General features: G+C 53.1%; 1 protein-coding gene across 7 annotated transcripts; it reads right to left on the reverse strand.

Moving 5' to 3' along the window:
• Positions 1–661: 661 nt before the first annotated feature.
• On the reverse strand, positions 662–8,935 carry PACSIN3 (protein kinase C and casein kinase substrate in neurons 3). 7 transcript variants are annotated; one of them, XM_036859606.1, is made up of 11 exons: positions 8,383–8,469; positions 5,354–5,428; positions 5,017–5,105; positions 4,707–4,863; positions 3,714–3,949; positions 3,445–3,600; positions 2,691–2,866; positions 2,430–2,550; positions 2,120–2,256; positions 1,586–1,707; positions 662–1,189 (listed from the first exon to the last, which is right to left on the reverse strand). In XM_036859606.1, exons 3-11 carry the CDS (start codon positions 5,068–5,070, stop codon positions 1,074–1,076), a joined length of 1,275 nt encoding a protein of 424 aa, XP_036715501.1. In that variant the 5' UTR covers positions 5,071–5,105; positions 5,354–5,428; positions 8,383–8,469; the 3' UTR covers positions 662–1,073. The 7 variants fall into 7 exon arrangements, with proteins under 7 accessions (XP_036715501.1, XP_036715502.1, XP_036715508.1 ...); XM_036859607.1 differs by lacking the exon at positions 8,383–8,469 and adding an exon at positions 6,449–6,555; XM_036859613.1 differs by lacking the exons at positions 5,354–5,428; positions 8,383–8,469 and adding an exon at positions 8,913–8,935.
• Between the last annotated feature and the right edge of the window lie 12,757 nt (positions 8,936–21,692).

A 21,692-nucleotide genomic window follows, 5' to 3' on the forward strand; every position in this document is an offset into this window, starting at 1 on the left:
TGGGTGGGCCTTAGCGGGGGCCGGCCCGCCGAGGGGTGGAGTGATTTGTCCCGATCTGGACCAATGGGCGGCGGGCGGAGCTGGCGCCGAGACGTCAGCGTCCCGGGCCCCACGAGGTCGCCCGAATCCACGCCGCGCCGCGCCGGGGCCAATCCGCAGCCGTGGCGGGGCGACGGCCGGCCCACAGACCCAAACCTCGCCGCAGAGCCGCCCGCAGGCCCCGCCATCCCCAGAAGGTGGAGCCACCTCACAGAAGCGTGGGTTGCGAGGACCCGCGCACGGCCCTAGCTCAGGCCAGTTCCCGAATGGTGAGTAATGATTAACAGTCCTACCAAGCAGTCGTAGTCCCGCCGGCCTGGACTGGAAGATAAACGGGCTGGGCTCCCGCCCGGCTCAGAACTCAGCCCCCAGTCTCCACCAAGCCTGGATGGCTCACACCAACTCTGATCTCGAGTCCCTTCCACCCCAGGTTACTTCGGTGGACTTCCACCCCGAAGTCCCAGAACAGGTACCACGCTGGCAGACCTTCGCCCAACCCCCGCCCCCCCAATATAGTCCAGGCCCACGACCTCCCCTCAGTGCCTCTCTCCAGATGCCCTCGGCAGCCTGGCAAGGGTGGAATAGCGAAACAGATGCACACAAGCCTGTTTTGTTTTGGTTCTTCTTCCAAGTTTAATACACACTAGAACAAGCCACAAAAGAGTGCTGCTAGCCCAGAACTACACTCACCCCAAGCCAACCCCAGGAACCCCAAAACACAGAGATCAGGAACTGCGTCCACAGCTCCTGGGGAGACTGGAGGACTCTTGGGGAGGCCCAGGCACCCCTGGGCCCTTCTGTCACCTCCTGACCTCCCCATCTTCCCCTCAGCCTAGACTCAGTTGGCCCTTCCCTACCAGTCCCTTCTTAGACACAGGCCCCTCCCGTTCCCTGGGTCCCAGGACTTCCTCCCTCCTCAAGGGACAGAGGGGCAGCAGGGGCAGGATGGTTCAGGGCCCTCAGGTCCGGCTGTCCAGACAAGCTGGCCTCTGACCCAGGGTGGAGAAACGTTGCAGAAGGGCTGCCAGGGCAGGTCAGGCCCCCACACACTCCACGTAGTTGGCAGGGTACAGGCCAATCCTGCCACTCTGCAGCTGGCCCTGACACCAGCCCTGCTCATCCTCCTCGCTCATCTTCAGCAGCTCCTCCCCTGCGAGAAGGGGGATTGGTCACTGGCAATTGTCCTGGCCCAGCCCCATTCCTGCAATTGGGTCAAGGACTGAGGGGGAGGGGGTAGTCGGAGAACCCAGCTAGAAGAGACCTGGCTCAGGCAGAGGGAGGTCAAAGTCAGCCACTCCACCCCCCACCCTGAGTGCAGCAGTCAGGCCCCAGCTGATGACTTTGAGAGGCAGATGAGGACTCCAAGCGGACACTCTGACTCCTGGGGGCTGGACCCAGAGCAGCCTTAAGAGTCAGAGAACTGGCCCTTGATAAGTGGATGTCTGGCTTCCCTTTTCCACAATCCTGCTCAGGCTAGTAAAGGGGCAGGGGAAAGGGGTGGAGGGGCTGAAGTCTGGAAAGGATCAAGAAAGGAGTTCCAGGGTACCTGCTCGGAAGCTCAGCTCATCAGCTTCCTGGCCCGCGTAGTCATAGAGTGCCCGCACCCGGACCCCAGTAGCAACCTTCCGGGGGTTCTCCTCATCTGACCACTCCTCATCCTGCCCGCTGCTAGAGAGGGAAGGACAAAGGGGCAGTCTCAGGGCACAAGGAACATGAGCGAGAGAGCCTAGGACTCAGGGCCAAGGGCTCACTTCCTGGAGGAACCCAGGGAGAGGCAGGTGGGGAAAAGCTGCAAGATTCTAGCCTGACCTCTGCCATGAATGCCTGCAAGCTCAGGCACACTTCCTGCCACACAGAGCTGACATGAGCAGTAGATGAGAGGGAATGTGGGAAACGCCAGGCAAATCTAAACCACCATAAAAACTGGCATCATTACAACTCATAAGCATGTCCTAAGGTACCTGGAACCGATTTTCAACCCACTTCAGGTATGACGGGAATGAAGGGAAGGGACAGAGGAAGGAGGGCAGAGCAGGGGGCAGAGCTGCTTCCTTCCCACAGCCCGAATCCTGGCTCTCACCCTGGGGACCCCAGGGACTGGGGTGGGGATGCAGCGCCATCTCTTGTGGGTACGATGCTGGTCAGAGTAACCTCGTCAGGGCTCCGGCCACCCTTCTCCTTCCGGCTGATTGTCCTCTGTGTGTCCAAGGACCACTCCTGTGGGGACAGCGTTCAGGGTCAGGCGGGGCTGCAGGCTCTGGTGGCCGCCAGGACCACCCAGACCACCTTGACCTCCTTCATCCCAAGCCCCAGCCTCCCTCCTGAGGTCCAGGCTGAGCCCAGTGGGAGCCCACCCCACCTCCCAGCCCCAGCCTGCCTGGAACACGTACCTCAAACTGGGGCCAGTTCATGGCCATGCCCGGCCCGTGGGTGCTGCGCCACCACCGCAGATCCTCCCTGTCGCTGGCTGCCTCGATGCCCTGATGCAGGTCTCGGTGGAGTTCGTGGAACCTGTGCCCCAGGCACAACCCTCAGGCTGGGAAGCCCTGGGCCCCTGCACACACCAATCTCATTCGGCCCAGCCAGAGCCCAGGGGAGATGGAGGAGACCCAGCATCACCCAGATCTCCATGCCCACCCTGCAGGCCGTACCTCTCACTGCTGGAGAGGTCAAGGTGCTGGTGTAAGGTGAGCAGCATATCCTTGAAGAAGAGAAGCCGCTGGCGCTCGGCAGCCTGGCAGGTCTCGAAGGCCTGCTCCATGTCCTCCATGTAGCGTGGGGTGTAACGATGCAGCTCCACCAGTGTCTGCTCGTACTGGGTTTTCATCTGGGTGGGAGAGGAGGGGGTCTGGTGAGGACAAGACCTTGTACTGCTAGTATTTACTGAGCACCTGCTGTGGGCTAGGCACCAGGGTCCCAAAACCTGGCTCCTGCCCTCGAGGAACCCCAGGAGCCTAACAAGGGGGGTGACATTCAGGCACGGCAGCTTTAAGAGTCTGGTGGAGAGTGAGATGAGGTCAACCTATGGGGAGCAGTGGGAGAAATCAGAAGAGGCTTCCCGGAAGAGGTGGAAACTGAGCAGCACCTCAGAGGACAGGGAGGATGTCGATGTGCAGAGCTGGAGGAAGGGCGCTCTGCAGGGTAGACAACGTGAGAACTTGTCCCAGGTGGGACACTGTGAAAGGAAAGGAGCTGGGAAGTTCTCCGCAACTGCGAAGATTATCCCAGTGCCCAAAACCACACCATTTCTCTCCTGAGTAAAGCATCATCTTTCTCAGGTTCCTCCCTTAACTGATAATCTGGAGAGAAGGTGGCAGGTGAGGATGAGAGCAATACAACTGCTGGGGACGGGAAAAGGCACTCAGGAAGCCCTGACCTGGGCCGGCCCAGTCCCTCAGCCAGTACCTTCTCGGACTCCTTGGAGCAGCGTTCCACCCGCTCCTGCAGCTTCCGCAGCTGCTCCTGGGAGACGGCGCTGTCTGCCTTCGCGTGGCTCTCCCGAGTCTGGGCTGTCTTCTCCTCCTTCCGGGCCGCGTGGTAGCTCTTCTTGGAAGCCTCGACCTGGCACACACACAGGGACCACTCTGGACCCTGCATGCCACGCTCTGGCCCCCTCTAGCCCCAGGCCGACCCAGGAAGGCGTGTGCCTCTGCTGCCCATCCGCCCAGGCTCACCTCCTTCAGCCTCTTCAGCCAGGGCTTCTGGGCCTTGCGGAAGCCGTCCTCGGCAGCCCGGCTCTCGCGGAAGCCGCCCAGCACAGGCCGGTGGAAGGCCCCCCGCTGCCAGGCGCGCACCCGCTCGCTGTCCTGGCCCTGCAGCTTCTCCCGCACCTCCAGGTGCAGGGCGCTCAGCCGCTCGGCCGCAGTGAAGAAGGCATGCCAGGCCTTCTCCAGCGTGCCGTACTGAGGGCCTGCGGGGAGGGAAGGGGCTTGGGCTGGGCCAGGGATGCCCCTTGCAGCGAGCCCACCCCCTCTCGTCGGGTGCTGCTCTGGGTGCCAGACATGGAGCAGAAGTGCAAAGATGAACCACACATAATGTCAGCTGCTGCTCACTGAATACCTAATCTGTACCTGGACAGACGAGATCTCACTGGATCCTTGTCTCATCCACCATTGTGAAGACAGTGTCACAAACAACATGGAACAAGCAAAAAGGCAGCCCAGAGAAGTGAAATTAATTGCCCAAAGCGTTACGGCTGCAATTGGAGCTGAAATTCAAACCCAGGTCTGTGGTATAATCCACTATACTCTATTGCCTCAGAGGGAAGAACTAGTGTCCGTCCCCAAGGAAGGCAGCTTGTTTGGATGGAAAGATCTCAAGCTCCTGAGTCAGAAGGCCTGGGCTCAAGCTTTAGTTCTTCTTAGCTGTGTGACTTCAGGCAAGTCACTTAGCCTCTCTGAACTGCCACATTCTCCTCTGAAAAATGGGTAGAAGAAGACCATCTCCATTATAGGGTTGTTAGAAATATCAAAATGACTCATGACGGTACTTTGGGAACTCTAACAGCACAGCTGTGAGAATAACCAGGAGGATCGTCTCGCTTTAAAGGGAAGGCAGACGTGGAGGCCTCGAACTTTTCCACGAGAGGTGCAAAAAGAAGCTGCCTTGCCTGGTCACCCCACCCTCGGCAGCCCTCTTCTCGCAGTGAGGCCCAAGCACAGGCTCACCCTTCTCCACGGAGCCCCTCCACTTGCGGGCCCATTCGGCCAGCTGCTGGGCATAGGCCTTCTCGATGCGGGCGCGCTCCTGGAAGCAGCTGACCAGGTCCCCACACAGCCGATGCCCATCCTCCACCCGCTGCACCGTCCGCCTGTAGTTGCCGGCCTGGGGAGGATACGAGAAGGATGGTGTCACCAGGGAGAAGCCCCCGTCAAGGGCCGGGGCTGACAGCTAGGCTCCTCCCTTGGACAGATGACTGGGCCCAGAGAGGGGTGAGCATTTCCGTGCCACCCCCAAACCTGGGACCCAGCTGCTCACCTCCCAGAAACTGCCCTCTAGGGCCTCCCCTCCAGCATCTTCCTCTGGAGCCATGGTGTCCCCGCAGCACGGAATGGTGGCGGTTAGAGCTGTAGAGGGCAGAGGGGTAAGCAGGGAAGCCAGACACACACTTTTGGGGATAGGAAAAGACCCTCTCCTATCCCTGGCTTTTGCCCCCCACTGCCATCCCCACTACCCAAGGAACTGTTAAAAGCCAGGACTTAGCAGGCAGGGGTCTGGAAGTCCCCAGGAGGGCCCAGGGTGGGGGCAAAGATGGAAGTTTCAAAGCTTCTCCTCTCACCCTGGTCTGCCCTCCCCACCACCTCACTCCATGTACCTGGGGCCTAGAGCTCACTTCAGGGACCTGGGTGTATCCAACTCTCAAAGCTGCCACTGTGATTCTGCCTTGGAGCTAACAAGAGCAAAGCAGGGGGTGAGGGTGGAGCTGACAGTGTCCAGGGCGGTGCCCAGCTCCCCCGATATAGCAACTGCTGTCAGAAGCGCCAGATTCCAACCAGGAGAATGCTAGTCGGGTCACATGGTCCAGCTGGGGATTACATGGCCGACGGGGGTGGGTAGTGGGCAGAGAGCCTCTCACTGCCCCAACCGCAGATGAGACAAGAGGACGCCTGCCCAAGCCAGGGCTCTGTGGCCTCTCCTTGAACAAGGCGACCCTTTACCAGACCAGGCCAGGTCAGAGGGTGCCCAGCCACACTGCAGTAGCTCCCCGTGCTGGGAAGAGCAGACTGGGAGCCAAGAGGCCCGAGTCTTATCTTGGCCATGAAGCTTGAGCAAGTGCATTATACTGTCCTCTCTTAAGGGGCTTCAGCTCCCTCCTAAGATGGAAATTCCGCCTCCTGGTCTGCTTCTGTGCCAGGGCTGGTACAAGACTCAAACCAGGCAATGAACAAGAAATGTGAGGGGCCCGGCAGTCACAAGGGACACTCATCCTGCTCCACAGCACCCACTATGAGGTCCCAAAGGGCTCCGTGGATAATGAGTAACTCAGCCCCACCCTCAAAAAGCCCAGAGTATGGGGCAGCACGGGGTGTCAGACAGGTGACCAGCCACTTATGACAGTGCGCTCCAGAACTGCGGAGGAGGACAAGGCAGATTCCAACCCCAGAGCCACCACCCCCAGGGGCTAGAGGACACAGTGGCATGCAGCCACTCCCCTCCTGTCTCTGGGCAGGGTCTCAGCTGTCCCCAGCATCAATTCAAGCCCCTAGAAGGAAATCACTTCCTCTTCTGAGCAAGCCCAAGGGACACCGCCAGACCCAGGAGGATGGTGTGCTTGTTGCTCCCAAAGCAGGGCTCTATCACAGCACCCCCCAAACTGATAAATCCCTCCCCTTCCTTCAAAACTCAGAGTGAGGCGCCTTCTCCAGCCCCCTGCCCATTCCTCCATCCCCAGCTCCCACTCCTCTCTCACCCCTTTATATCCCACTGGGTCGTGACTACAGGACAGGATCTGTCCCCAGTCACTGGCAGAGACTTCCTGAGGGTCCAGTTTGTGTTTCTGCAGGCACTGGAGTTAGTAGCTGAATGAAAAAACAAATGACATCCACCTGAAGACCAGGAAACCCACTGGCTAGAGCAGCTTTGAGAAAGCATGGCCTGAGTGGGCTTCCACCACTCAGCTAACAGGAGGGAGAGCTCAGGCCTACAGTGGAGGTGCCTGGGCCTGGAGCAGGAGAGGAGCAGGGCAGCTGGCCCCACCAGGGTCCTCAGCACTTCCCCTTGCTTTCTCTTGAGGCTGTCCCACTTACCCAGAAAGGACTTGCCAACCAGATGGAGAGAAACCGAGCTGCAGCTGTAAATCCCAGGGCCTCAGAGCTGTCCCAGTCAGGCATCCAGGGGCCTGGGCCCCCTGCCTGCTCCAGCCTCTGTGCTCCTGGCTCCCGGGAGAGCTGCCCCCCACCCGTTCCCTCTCTCTGGCCCCAGAACAGAGCAAGCTGTGTGTGCAGGGCTGGCACTGCTCCCTTCGGCCTCCCAGAGCAAACACAAGCCCAAGCCCCAGGCACAGCCAGGCCCCACTGCCCCACGGGACCTAGCAGCAGGGGTGGGCCTTGTGCCTTGGCCCCTGCGGAGAAGGGCCAGCACCCTGTGCCTCCTGACCCCAGCAGAGACCCAGATTGGTCCCCAGAACATGCTCCGCCACAGGCAAGCGCTCAGAAAGCAGATAATGAACCTTCCCAGCCCAGGGAGCCAGCACCTACTGGGCTGGGACAAGTCTTCTGGGGCTTGGCAGGGTCTTCTCACAGCTTTCTAAGCCAAGGTAGGGAGTCTTGGAGTTCAGGGAAGAACCCACTCCCTTACCTGAGGCTGGTATGTACCCCCAACTAGACCAGCCCCCACCCTTTCCAGGAGCCGGGGACATGCCCCTGGGAGGGAGCACTGCTGCCCTGCCCTGCCCATCCTCTGTCCTGAGGCACAGGCTTGGCCTCAGGACCTCTTCTCCCAGCTGCCCCTCCCGATCTGTCCGCAGCCCGAGGATTTGAAGGCACAGAAGGGGCCGGTCGACTGGTCCAGAGAGGGGTACTTGGGCAAGAGCGACTGGAACCAGCAGCCAGAGAGGCCCGGGAGGCTGGGGGAGGAGGTGGCGCGGGGAAAGAAGAGGAGGCAGGGCCAGGGAGGGGCATAACAAAGGGGCGCTTTTGGAAACCCGACCTGCTGCCTGAGGTGCCTGCTCCCTGATGACGCGCTCCAAAGCCGGAGCGCTCACACCAAACCTCGGAGGCCGGGGTCTGCCGTCTCTAACCTCAACACTTAAGGACGGCTCCCTTCGACCTGGCCCTCTTGCGGGCCCGGCGCTGCACGACCCGGAGCCCATGGAGCCCACGCGGAGCGGCCGGGCCAGGCCTAGCCATGGAGGCTCTAGCTAGGACTTCTTGGGCAAACTTGTTGAACTTGGTCTCGGCGGGGGTGGGGCCAGCCGGTCATCGCTGAGGGGAGGGGGCGCACCCAGCCTTGGCCGGTGCGGCCTTGAATTCCAGACGGTTGCCCGGGGTTGCGGCCCCAGGAATTGGGGCCCTTTGCTAAGGGCGAGGGGTCGCTGGGGAGTAAGGCCCCTACTGGGGTCCCAGGGCGGATTGGGGCCTTTTAGGGGCCCCAGGAGATGGTGTGGCCCGCCAGCCCCGACGCCTCCCTCTCCCCGGCAGGTCCCCGCCCGGTGCGCGGCGCCGCAGATAATACACCCCTTCGGCTCGGCGGCAGCTCTTGCTGTCCTCCCGCAGAGCGCGGTGGCCGGGGGCTCCCGGGGAGGGAGTCACTGCCATTGCAAACTTCAGGAGCGGGAGGAGGAGAGGGCGTGCTCGAGCCGCGGCTCCCGCCGCCGCCTCCCCGCCCCGCCCGGGCAGCACTCACCGCGTCCTCCCTGGGAGCCTCGGCGGGTGGGGGTCCGGCCACGCTCCGGCCCAAGTCCTGCCGCTCCCGGGCCGGGTCCGCCGCCTCCCGGTGCGCGCCGGGCCCTCCCCCGGGAAGCCCAGCCCCCGGCCCCGCCCTCTCCTCGCTGCTGCGGCCGCAACCCCACCGGCCAGCGGCCGGGGCAGGGGCTGCCGGCATAGCAGCGACCGGCGCTTCCCTGGGCTCGGGCCGTGGGGTCTCGGCTCCCGCCTGAGAAGCGCCAGGGCCGACTCCCCAGGGTGGCACCGCGTGGCTATAGGGAGTCAGATTTCGGCTTTGCCCCTCCGCGGCCTCCGCAGAGCCTGGGAGACCGGTGGAAACGCGAAGGGATCGGGCCTGCACTGGATCCCTTTGGAGGGAGGCCTGGGGGGCTACCCTGCCTTACTCTTTTTGCTAAGCACACCTTTCTTAACTCCCACGAGGCTCACAACCATCCCCTTGTAAGCATTAGGAGTCCCATTGTATAGATGCAAAAACTGAGGCTCAGTGACCTTTAGTAGCTTGCACAGGATCTGTAGTCGGGCAGGGTCGGGACTCCAAAGCCGTGCCCTTTCCTTGCACAGCCCTCCTTTCCAATCCAAGGGCCCATTCTGAGGACTGGGCAGACAAGTAGTGGAGGTGGGGCAGAACGGCACGAGCTCCTCCCCCTCCGTGTTCTTATTCCCAGATTTTGTACCACGATTCATTCTTAAATCCCTTCGCCCCTCCACCCCCTTTGTTAGTAGATCTTTGCAGATCGCCACGATGCCACTCCCCTGCCCCTTAATAAATCCCTCTTCCTCACCCCCTTGCCCCCCACCCCGGGATTTTTCGGAGCCTGTCCATCGGTTATTTATATCCACTGGAGCGGTCCAAGAATGTTCTGAGGCTGACCTAATCGCCACCTGCTCGGTCTCCCCGCCCCTCCCTCTCCCTCCTGGGCCCGGTGACCAGGCGGTCTTGCCCTCCGCCTGGCAGGCGGGAGGGAGCGCAGGTCTGCGCGGTCCGACGCCGGGGGCACTCAGAGGGTCTAGACCGCGCACATAGCTGGCGGTTGCGAACCCCGCCGCGCGCTCCGAGGAGTGCGCCCCCAGGGGACCGCGCGGCGCTCTGGGAAGCCAAGAGCCACGCTGTTCTCTTTCCAGCACGTACTCTTCGTCCTCACTCCCCGCAAGCCCATCCCACCCCCACTCCCCGAGGAGTGCGAGTACGTGTGCACGGATTTGTAAGCGGCGGCTTTAAAAATAGCAAAACTATGTAGTTTCTAAATCCGGGAGTAATCACGGACGCGTTCTTTGTGCAGATAAATCCGCTCGTAAAATGGAAAGGGGCCCTGAAGAGAATGGCGGGTAATTTCAGGTGGTAATTTTAGCCGCTGAGGGCTGACTCGCTCCGCAGTCCTTGTGGGAGGGTGAAACCGCCTGTGGGGCACCCGAGACAAGCCGCGTTTGGCCAATCGTAACAGAGTAGTGGATCCTGGCCTTGGCGCTCTCAGGGTGCAGCTTCTGAAACAAGTTTCAACACCCACTCTCTGTTGGGGCTTGGACAAGTCCCTTTTCTCCATATCTCTGTTTCTACCTCTATGAAACATGACAGGTGACTGGGCTGACCTCCCAAACGGGCATGTGCCCCAGCCAATTAATGATTATAAAACGACTGCAAATGAGAGGAGCTGAGGTAATATCTAATGACAGCCATACTGTTTTGTATTATTCAAAATCAGTTAACATCCCACCAAGTGCCTGGGGGCTTTAGGCACCTGGTGAGAAAGTGTGAAAACACAAGAATGAAATTAATTACAGGAGCCACCTATTAAAACCCTATTAAAAATAAAGACTGCAAGCCAGGCTCTGGGATCTAGGGAAGCCAGGCCACAGAGAGACTCAAAAAACAGGGCTATTCATCAGACCACAAGGAGAAGGGAATGTGGAGTGGAAAACATCTGGCTTCCCTTGGGTTCAGATCTGGAGGCAGAGAGCACAAATGTTGCCGCTGATCTTAATTGCCCCTAAGGTACTGTAGGGAGAGAGAAAAAACAAACAAACAAAAAAAAAAACCCGAGCATACTGAGCTGTTTCAAGGGTGAAAGGAGACAGAGCTGACCTTGGAAAGCCAACCCCATGCTAGTGCTGCCCCGGTGCTCAGATTTCTGTGCTCTGCGGCCAGAGCCCCTACACACTCACACGGCTCCATCAGTGAGGTACCCAACTTGAACAGAGTTCAAGATGAGATGCCCAAGGTCAGAGAACTGGATAGACAGAAACCCAGAAGTAGCTTGGCCCGGGGCACCAGGTGGCAGGTTGGTCCAAAGCCCAAGTTCACAACATTCACAGACTCGCTCACCTTGAGTTTCTGGAATGTCCTAACCACTGTACCTTCATGTGTTTATTTATTCATTCATTCATCCAGTTAAGAAAACATTTAAATTTTTGCTTTATGCTAAGCCCTATGCTGGATGTTGAATACAAAGATAAATAAGGCAGAGTCCTAAGGGTATGACAATGATACAATATGGACAGGAAGTACTCTGGGAAAACAGAAGCAGAAGAGACCACTCTTCACCAGGTGATGACACTTGACTGGTCTTGATAAGCAGGAGTTAGTCATGTGGAGAGGCATTCTAGGCGGGAGCACCTGGGTGTGCCAAGCCCCAGAGGTGTTCGCATATGACTTGGTGACCCAGCAATTCCACTTTTCGGTATCTACCGTAGACAAACATGTACAAGTCCAGAAAAGGGTACAAGGATGTTTGCATATAGTATTGTTTGCAATAAGGGAAAAACTGGAAACAAATGTCCATCAAGAGGGCAATGGTTGAGGGACTTCCTGGGTAGCGCAGTGGTTAAGAATCCGCCTGCCAGTGCAGGGGACACAGGTTCAATCCCTGGTCCGGGAAGATCCCACATGCCTTGGAGCAACTTAAGCCCGTGCACCACAACTACTGAGCCTGTGCTCTAGAGCCCACGAGCCGCAACTACTGAAGCCTGTGCACCTAGAGCCCGTGCTCCACAGCAAGAGAAGCCACTGCAATGAGAAGCCCACGCACCCCAACGAAGAGTAGCCCCCGCTCGCGGCAACTAGAGAAAGCCCGAGTGAAACAACGAAGACCCAACACAGCCAAAAAGTAAATGAATAAAATAAAATTAATTAATTAATTTTTTTAAAAAGGAAGGCAATGGTTGAATAACCTAAAGTCCATTCATGCTCTTGGATATAACTAAAGCACAGGGGAGGTAGAGATGTGCTCTTATATGAAAACCTCTGAGACACTGTTGAAGAAAAAGCAGAACACTCAAAATATCCAGAGACTATACACCAAACTGATTTTGGTGATTCTCTCTAGAGAGAATTGGTGAGGGAGAGTTTTGTAATGTTTGAAAATTAACAATGAGTATGTACTTTTGTGTAAAATATATCATTAAAATAAAGAGTTTTGTTTTAGGAGATAGTGATGGGTCTTATTGTCTGAAACAGTGCTGTCCAAATAGAATTTTCTGCATTAATGAAAACGTTCTATAGCTGTGCTATCCAATATGGTAGCCACTAGCCACGTGTGGCTATTGAGCACTTGAAATGTGGCTAGTGTGACTGAGGAACTGAATTTTATTAATTTATTTTTATTTATTTTATTTATTTATTTATTTATTTTGGCTGCACCAGGTCTTACTTCCGGCACGCGGAACCATCGTTGCGGCATACGTGATCTTTAGTTGTAGCATGCGGACTTCTTAGTTGTGGCACGCAGACTCTTAGCTGCGGCATGCATGTGGGATCTAGTTCCCCAACCAGGGATCGAACCCGGGCCCCCTGCATTGAGAGCGTGGAGTCTTACCCACTGGACCACCAGGGAAGTCCCTGAATTTTAAATTAAATTTAATTTTAATTAATTAAAAATGTATCCGCTACGTGTGGCCAGTGGCAACTGTATTGGACAGTTCCCGGCTAGAATATCTAGAACATTGAGTTCAGGATGGGGTAGAGGCAGATGGAAGGTGTGGCTGGAAAGATGGGTTGGGATTGAATGGTGATTTGCAAGATGGGCTAAGGAGTTTGGGTTTTATCCTATAGACAGTGAGGAGTATGAATGGAAGTGACTAGATCAGATTTATCCTTTTAAAAGATAACTCTGGCAGCCCTTCAGAGTGTAGATTAGAGCAGGCAGAGGGCGGCAGGCAAGGTTTATCTCCTCCGAAGGCTGCTGTTTGTCTCTGTGGCCTCTGGACATTGCCCCAGCATTCCAGATGGGCAGCTGAGTAAAGTACTCTGATTCCACAGCTATATTTTTCAGATCTCAGGCAACCCCAGGTGGGAAAACTTGTCCGAGTTATTGAGAAGGGTTAACCTCAATGGGGGAGGCTGTCTCTGGGTTGGAACACAGGAAGAACAGCAGACGGATGGCATTAGAGTGAAAATGTGTAGCAGGTTTCAGAGCGGGGACCGTAGAGAAAGTTTCTCCAGGGTCAGGAATTTGCCCGGGGCAGATTCTTTGGAAGGTACGGTTGCATAGTCCATGTTTCAGCTCCACAGGCAAGGGTTCTGCTCAGGAGGCCTGCCCTGGTTCATTGGGGCCCTTCCCTGAAGTCCACTGGGGACCTCCTTTTTGGTGAAAGAGGAGTTCTAGTGGGGGATCCATTAATTTAGCTGACTTTCAGGGAACACCCACTATGCAAGACACGATGCTGGGTGCTTGGTCCAGTGCAAACAAAGCAGACATGGTCCCTGACTCCGTGGGGTTTCCCACTAAAGTCAAAGGCCTGAGTACATAATTACAAATTGTGATATGTGTTTTAAAGTGTAATAAAAAAGATAAGTGCTACGAGAGAATAATAACAAGGGGAACATAATTTCAATTGGCAGAGGGTCAGAGAAGATCTCTCTCAGGAAGTTTAAGCTTCTCTACCCCGTAAGGGCCCAAAAGACCCAAAAGACAAATGGAAGTTAGCTAAGTAAAGAGGGAACCTAGAAAGCAGGATTCCAGGCAGTAGGACTGATGTGTGCAAAGTCTCTGAAATGGGAACTTGACCTGGGAAAGAAGGGTAGAGTGGATAGGGCGTGGTGAGTGAGAGGGTGAGAGGGCCAGGGTGAGGTAAAGAGGGGCAGGCAGCACCCAGACACTGCAGGCTTTGTTTTATTCTCAGTGCAGAATTTAAGCAGAAGAGAGACCTGAATGTCTTTCTGGATGTTGTATGAGGAATGGATTAGAGCAGGGGATCAGCAAACTGTAGCCTGGATGACCCACAGGCTAAGAATGGTTTTTATTTATTTATTTTTTTTTAAAGAAGGATACAAGTCATCCTTTTTTTTTTTAATTTATTTACTTTATTTATTTATTTTTGGCCACATTGGGTCTTCGTTGCTACGTGCGGGCTTTCTCTAGTTGCGGCGAGCGGGGGTTACTCTTTGTTGCGGTGCACGGGCTTCTCATTGCTGTGTCTTCTCTTGCTGTGGAGCACGGGATCTAGATGTGCGGGCTTCAGTAGTTGTGGTTCGCAGGCTCAGCAGTTGTGGCGCACGGGCTTAGTTGCTCCACAGCATGTGGGATCTTCCCAGACCAGTGCTCGAACCCGTGTCCCCTGCATTGGCAGGCGGATTCTTAACCACTGTGCCACCAGGGAAGCCCTAAGAATGGTTTTTACATCATTAAATGGTTGAAAAGAATCAAAGGAAGAAGAATACTCTACGTGTTATGTGAAGGTTTTAAGGAATTCAAATTTCAGTGTCAATAATTTCAATTATTTATTGAAATTAAAATTTTCAATAAAGTTTTATTAGCACACAGCCACGCTCACTTGCTTACAAATTGTCTACGGCTGCTTTGGCACTGCAGTGGCAGAGCTGAGTAGTTGCAATGGTGATTGCATGCCTGCAAAGCCTAAAATATCTACTATCAAGCCCTTTACACAAAAACTATGCCGACTCCTGGATTAGAGGAAGACCAATTAGGAGATTGCTGTAGTCATCAGGTGCAAGATGATAGGGACCTGTTCTAGGTGGTAGCCGTGGAGGTGCTCAGTGCATGGACTGAAGTATCCGGGGGAGAGAATCGGTACAATTTACTCAAGTGTGGATGTTAGGGGGGAGAGACATTTCAAAATGACACCCTCTAGGGACTTCGCTGGTTGTCCAGTGGATAAGACTCCAAGCTCCCAATGCCGGGGGCCGGGGTTCGATCCCTGGTCGGGGAACTAGATCCCACATGCATGCCGCAACTAAGAAGCCTGCATGCCACAACTAAAAGATCCCGCATGCCGCAACTAAAGATCCTGTGTGCCGTGACAAAGATCCCGTGTGCCACCACTAACACCTGGTGCAGCCTAAATAAATAAATAGATAAATAAAATAAATATTAAAAAAAAAAGACTCCCTCCCATGAGTTTGGAGGACTCAGAGTAGGACATTAGTGGGGCACTTGACAAAATTTGAATAAAGTTTGTTCTTTAGGTAATAGTGTCATTCCTGTTCATTTCCTCACCTTGATCATTGTATTGTGGTTCTGTATGATGTAACATTTGGGGAATTAGGGAAGAGTATGTTTAAATTCTTTGTTCGGACTTCCCTGGTGGTCCAGTGGGTAAGACTCCGCGTTCCCAATGCAGGGGGCTCGGGGTTCAACCCCTGGTCGGGGAACTAGATCCTGTATGCATGCCACAGCTAAGAAGTCCACATATTGCCACTAAAGATCCTGCGTGCCGCCACTAAGACCCAGCGCAGCCAAAATAAATAAATAAACATTAAAACAAAAATTCTATGTAACCTTTTTGCAACTCTTTGTAAGTCTGAAACTATTTCAAAATGAGAAGTTGAAAAATAAAAATAGATTAAAACAAAGTAAAAATGACTCCCTGGTTTTCAGCTTGAGTACCTACATAGACAGGTCGTTTACCGGGATGGGGGAAATGGGAAAGAGGCAGGAGAAGAGGGGAGGATCAGACTTCACTTTGTCTTTTTTTTTTTTTTTTTTTTTTTGCCGTACCACAGGGCTTGTGGGATCTTAGTTCCCCGACCAGGGATTGAACCTGGGCCCTCAGCAGTGAAAGGACAGAGTCCTAACCACTGGACCGACAGGGAAGTCCCCAGACTTCACTTTGGACAGCTTAGGTTTGAGATGTTGATCTGAGAATGTGTCAAGAAGGCAGGGCCAGGCACTATCCTGAATCTCACTGATGAGTCTGAGACCTGGGAGAAGGTGTAGAAGCTGTGCCGCTCAACCTCAGAATGGGAGCTCTGTGCCGGAGGTGAGGCTGGACAAAGGGGGTCGGGGGAAGTTTGTGGCGTATCTGTGGAATCACAGGCATGCTGCTCAGCACTTGGTCACCTCAGCCTCGTAACAACCCTGTCCAGTTGGACTTATTCTTCCCAGTTTACAAACGAGGAAAGAGACTTAGAGAGGTGCAGATCTGCTTTAGGACACAGCTAGGAAGTGGGAATGTGAGGGCTCGCCAACGATTTTTCCCTCTTGGTGATACTGAGCACCCATGGCAGAGACTGAGTGTGTTAGCATCCTAGAGCTGCCATAACAAATACAGCAAGCTGGTGACTTAAAACAGCAGAAATTTCTTCTCTTACGGTTCTGGAGGTCAAAGATCCAAAACCAAAGTGTCGGTAGGGCCACACTCCCTCCCGAGGCTCTGGGGGAGAATCTTTCCTTGCCCTTCTGCTGACTGCTGTTGGCTGCTGGCAATCTGGTAGCTTCTTTGGCATCCCTTGGTTGACAGCCATATTACTCCAGTCTCTGCCTCTTTCTTCACATCATCTTCTCTGTGTGTCTGTCTCTGTGTCTTACTTACCTCCCTCTGCCTCACTCTTCTAAGGACACTTGCCACTGGATTTACGGTCTAATTGGATAATCCAAGATGATCTCCTTATTTTAAAATCCTTAACTACATCTGCAAAGACTGTTTTTCTAAATAAGGTATCATTCACAGGTTCTGGAGATTAGGATATGGATATATCTTTTCAGGGGCCATCATTCAACCCACCACAAGAGGCTAGAGGAGGCCACAGCTGCTGGCCTTGGAAATCTAGTAAAATGCTTCTTGAGCTTAAAAAACAGGCTGCCTTTCAGAGTCTTTCTTCATCCGGTTTCACAAATGTGCCTCTTTGTGGAATGGATCAGCGTCCTAAATGCTGCCAACACAAATGTGCCTTGCTCTTCCCGACTGCCTGTAATTATGACAAAATGCTCAGACTCTGGGGCCTTTAGACACAGGGATATTTGAGCACAAAGGGGAATTGCAGTAAACGCGCCGGCAATGATGCCCACTCAGAGTGTGGAGTGTTGGGGAGACTGAGTGTGAATCTGTACCAAGAAACACCCCCTTCCCGAGGCTATCGGCTTCACCTATAAGAACCACAGCTACCTGGGCGGCTCACCACCTTCCTCCACAAGGAGAATGTTAGCCGAGGTTCCTTGGGCGAGCTTCTTGTCACATGCTGCTGAAGTTACAATGATCTAATAACAGGACATTGGCTCCTAGGGACAGAAGCCAAAGCAGGGCAGTGGAGAGGGGAGTGGGAAGAGCGGAATGTAAAGTGATGTAAATGTAGTTCTCCCGGTCCCACCAGCCTGTGACTCATCTGCTCATAGAGAACTGGCTTGGCCGTACCACAGAGAGAATCATTTTTATTTCTGCCACTTGGATGTTTACAGTCCTTGAGACCTTTGGCATGAAAAGAGTGAGTAGAAGGCATTGCCAGAACTCAAACCCCTGGTTTCTGATTCTCTGGTCCCCACTCTTTCCATGATGGCTTAGTGACTGGTGAGAACTCTTTGAGAACAGCTTCTTCACCACCTTTATCAAACCTTATCAGTAAATAACATGCTGCCAGGAGATTATATAACAACTTCTATTTGTAGAACACTTTACAGTTTGCAAAGCACTTTCGTATATTATTTCAGCACTCTGGCAACTGCCCTGCAACTCTGGCTTCCTAGAGAAGTTTCCTGGCATCCTGCACCAGTGGTATTTCATGACAGGATATTGATTTAGTGTGTGGATGGTGCCTCATCCCACACAGCAGAGACAGAAGGTGGGGTTTTGGGGTATTTACACAGCTGTTTGACCCTTCCAAAGCTACCCAAAATTATATTTTTGAAAACTGATGCTGTTCCCAGAGGGTGGGAAGCACGCTTTCATTTCGCTTTATTACAAATCTATTCATATTGGGGCGGTTAAATATGTATTGGAGATGCCAAGCAACAAGGACTCTGGATGCTGTATTCAGTCTGTTTCCAATCCTTTAGGAGGAATTTAAACTTCAGTTCCCTGCAAATGCTGCAGAAACCTTGAGGCTGTCATTTGCAAACCACTTCATGCAGTAACTGTGTGTGGGAAGCCTGCACACACCATCCGTGTGGATTATGGTTGGTTTTGCAGACTCAGCGGAGTGTTTGGATCCATTGACAGCTTGATCAGAATCAGAGTCATGTATCAGCCTGCAACAGGAAAATAATTCCTACTAGATGGAAACTTCCCACAGGGAGGCCAGAGTTGAAAGCAGTCACTGGTTTCTGCTGCTTTAAGAGCAAGTCACAGGACCACAGATTTTAAAACTGGAAAGGATCTGAGAGACCACATCTTCCCTCCCCTTTATTTTATGATGAGGAAACGAAGGCATAGAGAAGTGAAATGATGACTCCAAGATCACATACACAGTCTAAGTACAATGCTCTTTCCACCGTGCCATAGTATTTGTTCCAGAAAACACCTAAGCCACATATTGTTTTGCAGATCAAAGAAACTGGCATTATTTAGGGTCATGCTCATGGTCTGCCCAGCTTCCAGTGCAAACACGAGACCTTGATTTGTTATCACCAGCAGCTTTTGAATGAATTGCCTTGTGATGCCTTATGTCAAAAGTAGTGTCACAGTTAGAACCAAAACATCTATAAACGTGGTTTCATGGCACAGCCTCTCCGTGGCATGAGACCAGAGCAATACTGCACCATTCACCTCATTATCAGATTAGCTGTGTCAAAAAAAATGTATTAAGTACTTTTATCCACCCTGCACCCGACGGTTCATCAGATGGGAATGGATGACGTCAAGTCCCTCAGCAGCTGCTTTGCAGTGAAACAGCAAAACTCAGGGTAAGAATGGCCCAACACACAACCTGAGGCAAAGCGCTTTACTCGTATGTGCAAGGCAGGTTTTCACTGCTCACACGTGGTTTGTTTGTTTTTTTTTAATCCACCATGGAAGACTCCACAATCCTAAAAAGGGATCGTGGGAAAGTCTGGCATTAAGCAGGACATTTCCTTTGCTCATGAACGGCTATAACCCTCCTGCCTTTCCATTTTCTACTCCTTTTGCCTGGAATGTTCTTCCACTCTCCCCTCCCTCAGTCTTCTCTCAAGATTCAGCTTAAGTGTCACCTTCTCTGGGAACATTTCCTTGACTGTTGTTTTTTTTTTTTTTTTAATTTTTTGGCTGCACCCGTATGGCATGTGGAATCTTAGTTCCCCAACCAGGGATCAAACCCGCGTCCCCTACATTGGGAGTGAGGAGTCTTAACCGCTGGACTGCCAGGGAAGTCCCAACACTGCCCCTTCTTTACCCCACTCCAAGCTGAGTTCAAAGTGTCCTCTTTTCTGTACCCCCCCCACCCCACATGAATCCAATGCTTCCTCTCTCACCCAGCTTGTCACACAATACTGTAGCTATAGGTTTACTTGTCTGTTAAAAGGCACACTCCATGGGGGAAAAGAACATTTTTCATATCAGCATTCTTTTTTTTTTTTAATTTTATTGAAGTATAGTTGATTTACAATGTTGTGTTAATTTCTACTGTACAGCAAAGTCAGCATTCTTTTTGACTGGAATAATGCCAGGAACAGTGTAGGTTTTTGATAAATGTCAGTAGAATGAATTCTTCTGCTTGCCATTCAACCTCCCCCTTTATCTGTCCTCTCTTATTTTGCCCAGATCCTTAACGTGGTCAATTTTCTCCTCTTCAAGCTGTCTCCTATCCTACTTATAAATGCCCCCAAGCCAAATACTATCAGGGACACTCCTGTAGTTGAACTCTGGGTCTATTGCTCATTGCAACAGAGGATGCATACCATGGAGAAGGGTGGGACATCTCTGGAAGAAGATATTAGAAAGAAATAGGAGGGAATTCCCTGGCAGTCCAGTGGTTGGGACTCCGTGGTCTCACTGCCAGGGGCCTGAATTCCCTGGTCGGGGAACTAGGATCCCACATGCTGTGCGTTGCAGCCAGAAAAACAAAACAAAACAACCCAAAAAACAAAATAGGATTGGCTTGTGTTGGATGGTTTGGATAACGGATCAGAGAAGTGGGGCTTTGCTCTGTATTGGAGGCTGTCAGGAAACAGGGGTGATTCTATGATTGGGTATCAATAAGAATGAAGCAAAGCTAAAGCTGTGATTAACAAAGAATCTGCAGGCATTCATATTAGCCAAAATAACAGGGGAATGTTTGGCCATTTCTGTGGTTTGGACAATGTTCATACTTTTGCCTGTGTTCAAACATCAGCGATTATGTTTTTGTGTTGACCTATCATGGTCACAGAATGGCCTTGTCTGTGCTGATGTTTTGCAAAATTATTTCTACACAACACTAAGGTCTAGCTAATAATAGCAGGCCAGCACCCAGATGCCAGGAGCTGCTTTTCTCTTTCTCATAACCCCCACCCATTCCTAACTTTCATCAATCTGTTTCTCCTCTTAGGATGCTATTCTCCGTCCCCCAGCAAACTCCACAAAACCCCATCTTCCCCATGAGGCTTTCCTAAATACTACTTTCTCCATTAGATTATCTTTTCTGAATGCATCTAAAAGTCTTGGTTGGCATACCACAATTTAGTACTCAACTGTGTTCTATCTTGAATTGTTTGACTTGTTTCACATGTATTTTTTTTAATAAATTTATTTATTTGTTTTTATTTTTGGCTGTGTTGGGTCGTCCTTGCTGTGCGTGGGCTTTCTCTAGTTGCGGTGAGCGGGGGCTACTCTTTGTTGCAGTCCGCGGGTTTCTCATTGCAGTGGCTTCTCTTGTTGTGGAGCACAGGCTGTAGGTGCACGGGCTTCAGTAGCTGTGGCACGTGGGCTCAGTAGTTGTGGCTTACGGGCTCCTGAGCACAGGCTCAGTAGTTGTGGCGCACAGGCTTAGTTGCTCCATGGCATGTGGGATCCTCCCGGGCCAGGGCTCGAACCCGTGTCCTTTGCATTGGCAGTCAGATTCTTAACCACTGCACCACCAGGGAAGCCCTCACATGTATTTTTCTTCTTAGTAGATTGTAAACCTCATCTAGGGGCAGGGCCGTTTCTCATACTTCAGGATCCCCCAGAAATGAGCGCCTGCTGAGGTGAAACGAATGGCTGGTCTGAGTAAGGGGGAGGGGGCAGCTTGCTTCTGTATCACAGCTCTGAAAACACAGCTACAGGCCTGCAGGGGAGAAGCCATTAGCTTGCCCTTTCCCCCGCTGGCTGCCATTTCTTACACCCTGAGCTGATCTTCCCATCAAGAAAGCTTTTTCCGATTTTTCTTTTGGAGCAATCATTTCTTTCCAAGAGTTATTTTTTTTGGCACTCTCTTCCGTCCCTACCTGTCTGAAAGCTCCTTGAATGCAGGATCTACCATTAATGCATTTTTGTCTCCTGTCACACTCCCAAAGCACCTGGCACCTGACTTAGCCGGTGGAAGGAAAGACCAGCAGTTCCCTACCAACCCCATCTCCTGCCTGGCTCGACGCAGAAAGCGGGGTGCATCAGAACTGTCTCCTGTCCGGCCGGGTGGGACGCCTATGAGGCTCACTGCAATGGCCTTTGGCACAAGACCTCAGCCTGGGCAGTTAGCCGCACGCTCTCCGGCCCATCATCACTGCCCCGGGTTGCTCCTTAGGAGGACACTAAGCAGGTTTGGGGAAACTTTAATTAAAAGCTGCGACTTTCAACCACTCTCCACAGAGACGCTGGGATTCGGCGAAGCTGGAGAAGTATAAGCAATCGACATCGACCGCAAAGCCAGCAGGCAGACTGCTCGGTTTCCACCGCCCGGACGCGGCTTGCTTTCTACAAAGCCTACTCACGGCAACTGTACGGATCAGCCAATCACACAACCCGAGACGGCGTGGTCGCCAATTAGAAGGTGGAGAAGGCGGAGCCGAAGCCTTGATTAGCATTGGTCTGGGGCGGGGGGAGGGGCCCAGAGGCCTGGCAGCGCCGCGTCTGAAGAGGCTTCAAGTTGCGAGGCCGAGCACCGACGGCCATGTTTATTTCTGGCAGGTCAGCTGACTTGGACTAGCTCAGGGCCAACACGTAGGCGGTATC

The sequence above is a fragment of the Balaenoptera musculus genome, chromosome 8 (assembly GCF_009873245.2).
Source record: "Balaenoptera musculus isolate JJ_BM4_2016_0621 chromosome 8, mBalMus1.pri.v3, whole genome shotgun sequence".
Classification (NCBI taxonomy): domain Eukaryota; kingdom Metazoa; phylum Chordata; class Mammalia; order Artiodactyla; family Balaenopteridae; genus Balaenoptera; species Balaenoptera musculus.

Bases quoted from the DNA above. Each gene is read 5' to 3' on its own strand.
- PACSIN3 (XM_036859613.1), bottom strand. From the start codon at position 5,070: ATGGCTCCAGAGGAAGATGCTGGAGGGGAGGCCCTAGAGGGCAGTTTC. The intron at 4,864-5,016 runs GTGAGCAGCTGG...TATCCTCCCCAG, and splicing joins TAGAGGGCAGTTTCTGGGAG to GCCGGCAACTACAGGCGGAC. The intron at 1,708-2,119 runs GTGAGAGCCAGG...TTCCCTCTCTAG, and splicing joins CAGTCCCTGGGGTCCCCAGG to CAGCGGGCAGGATGAGGAGT.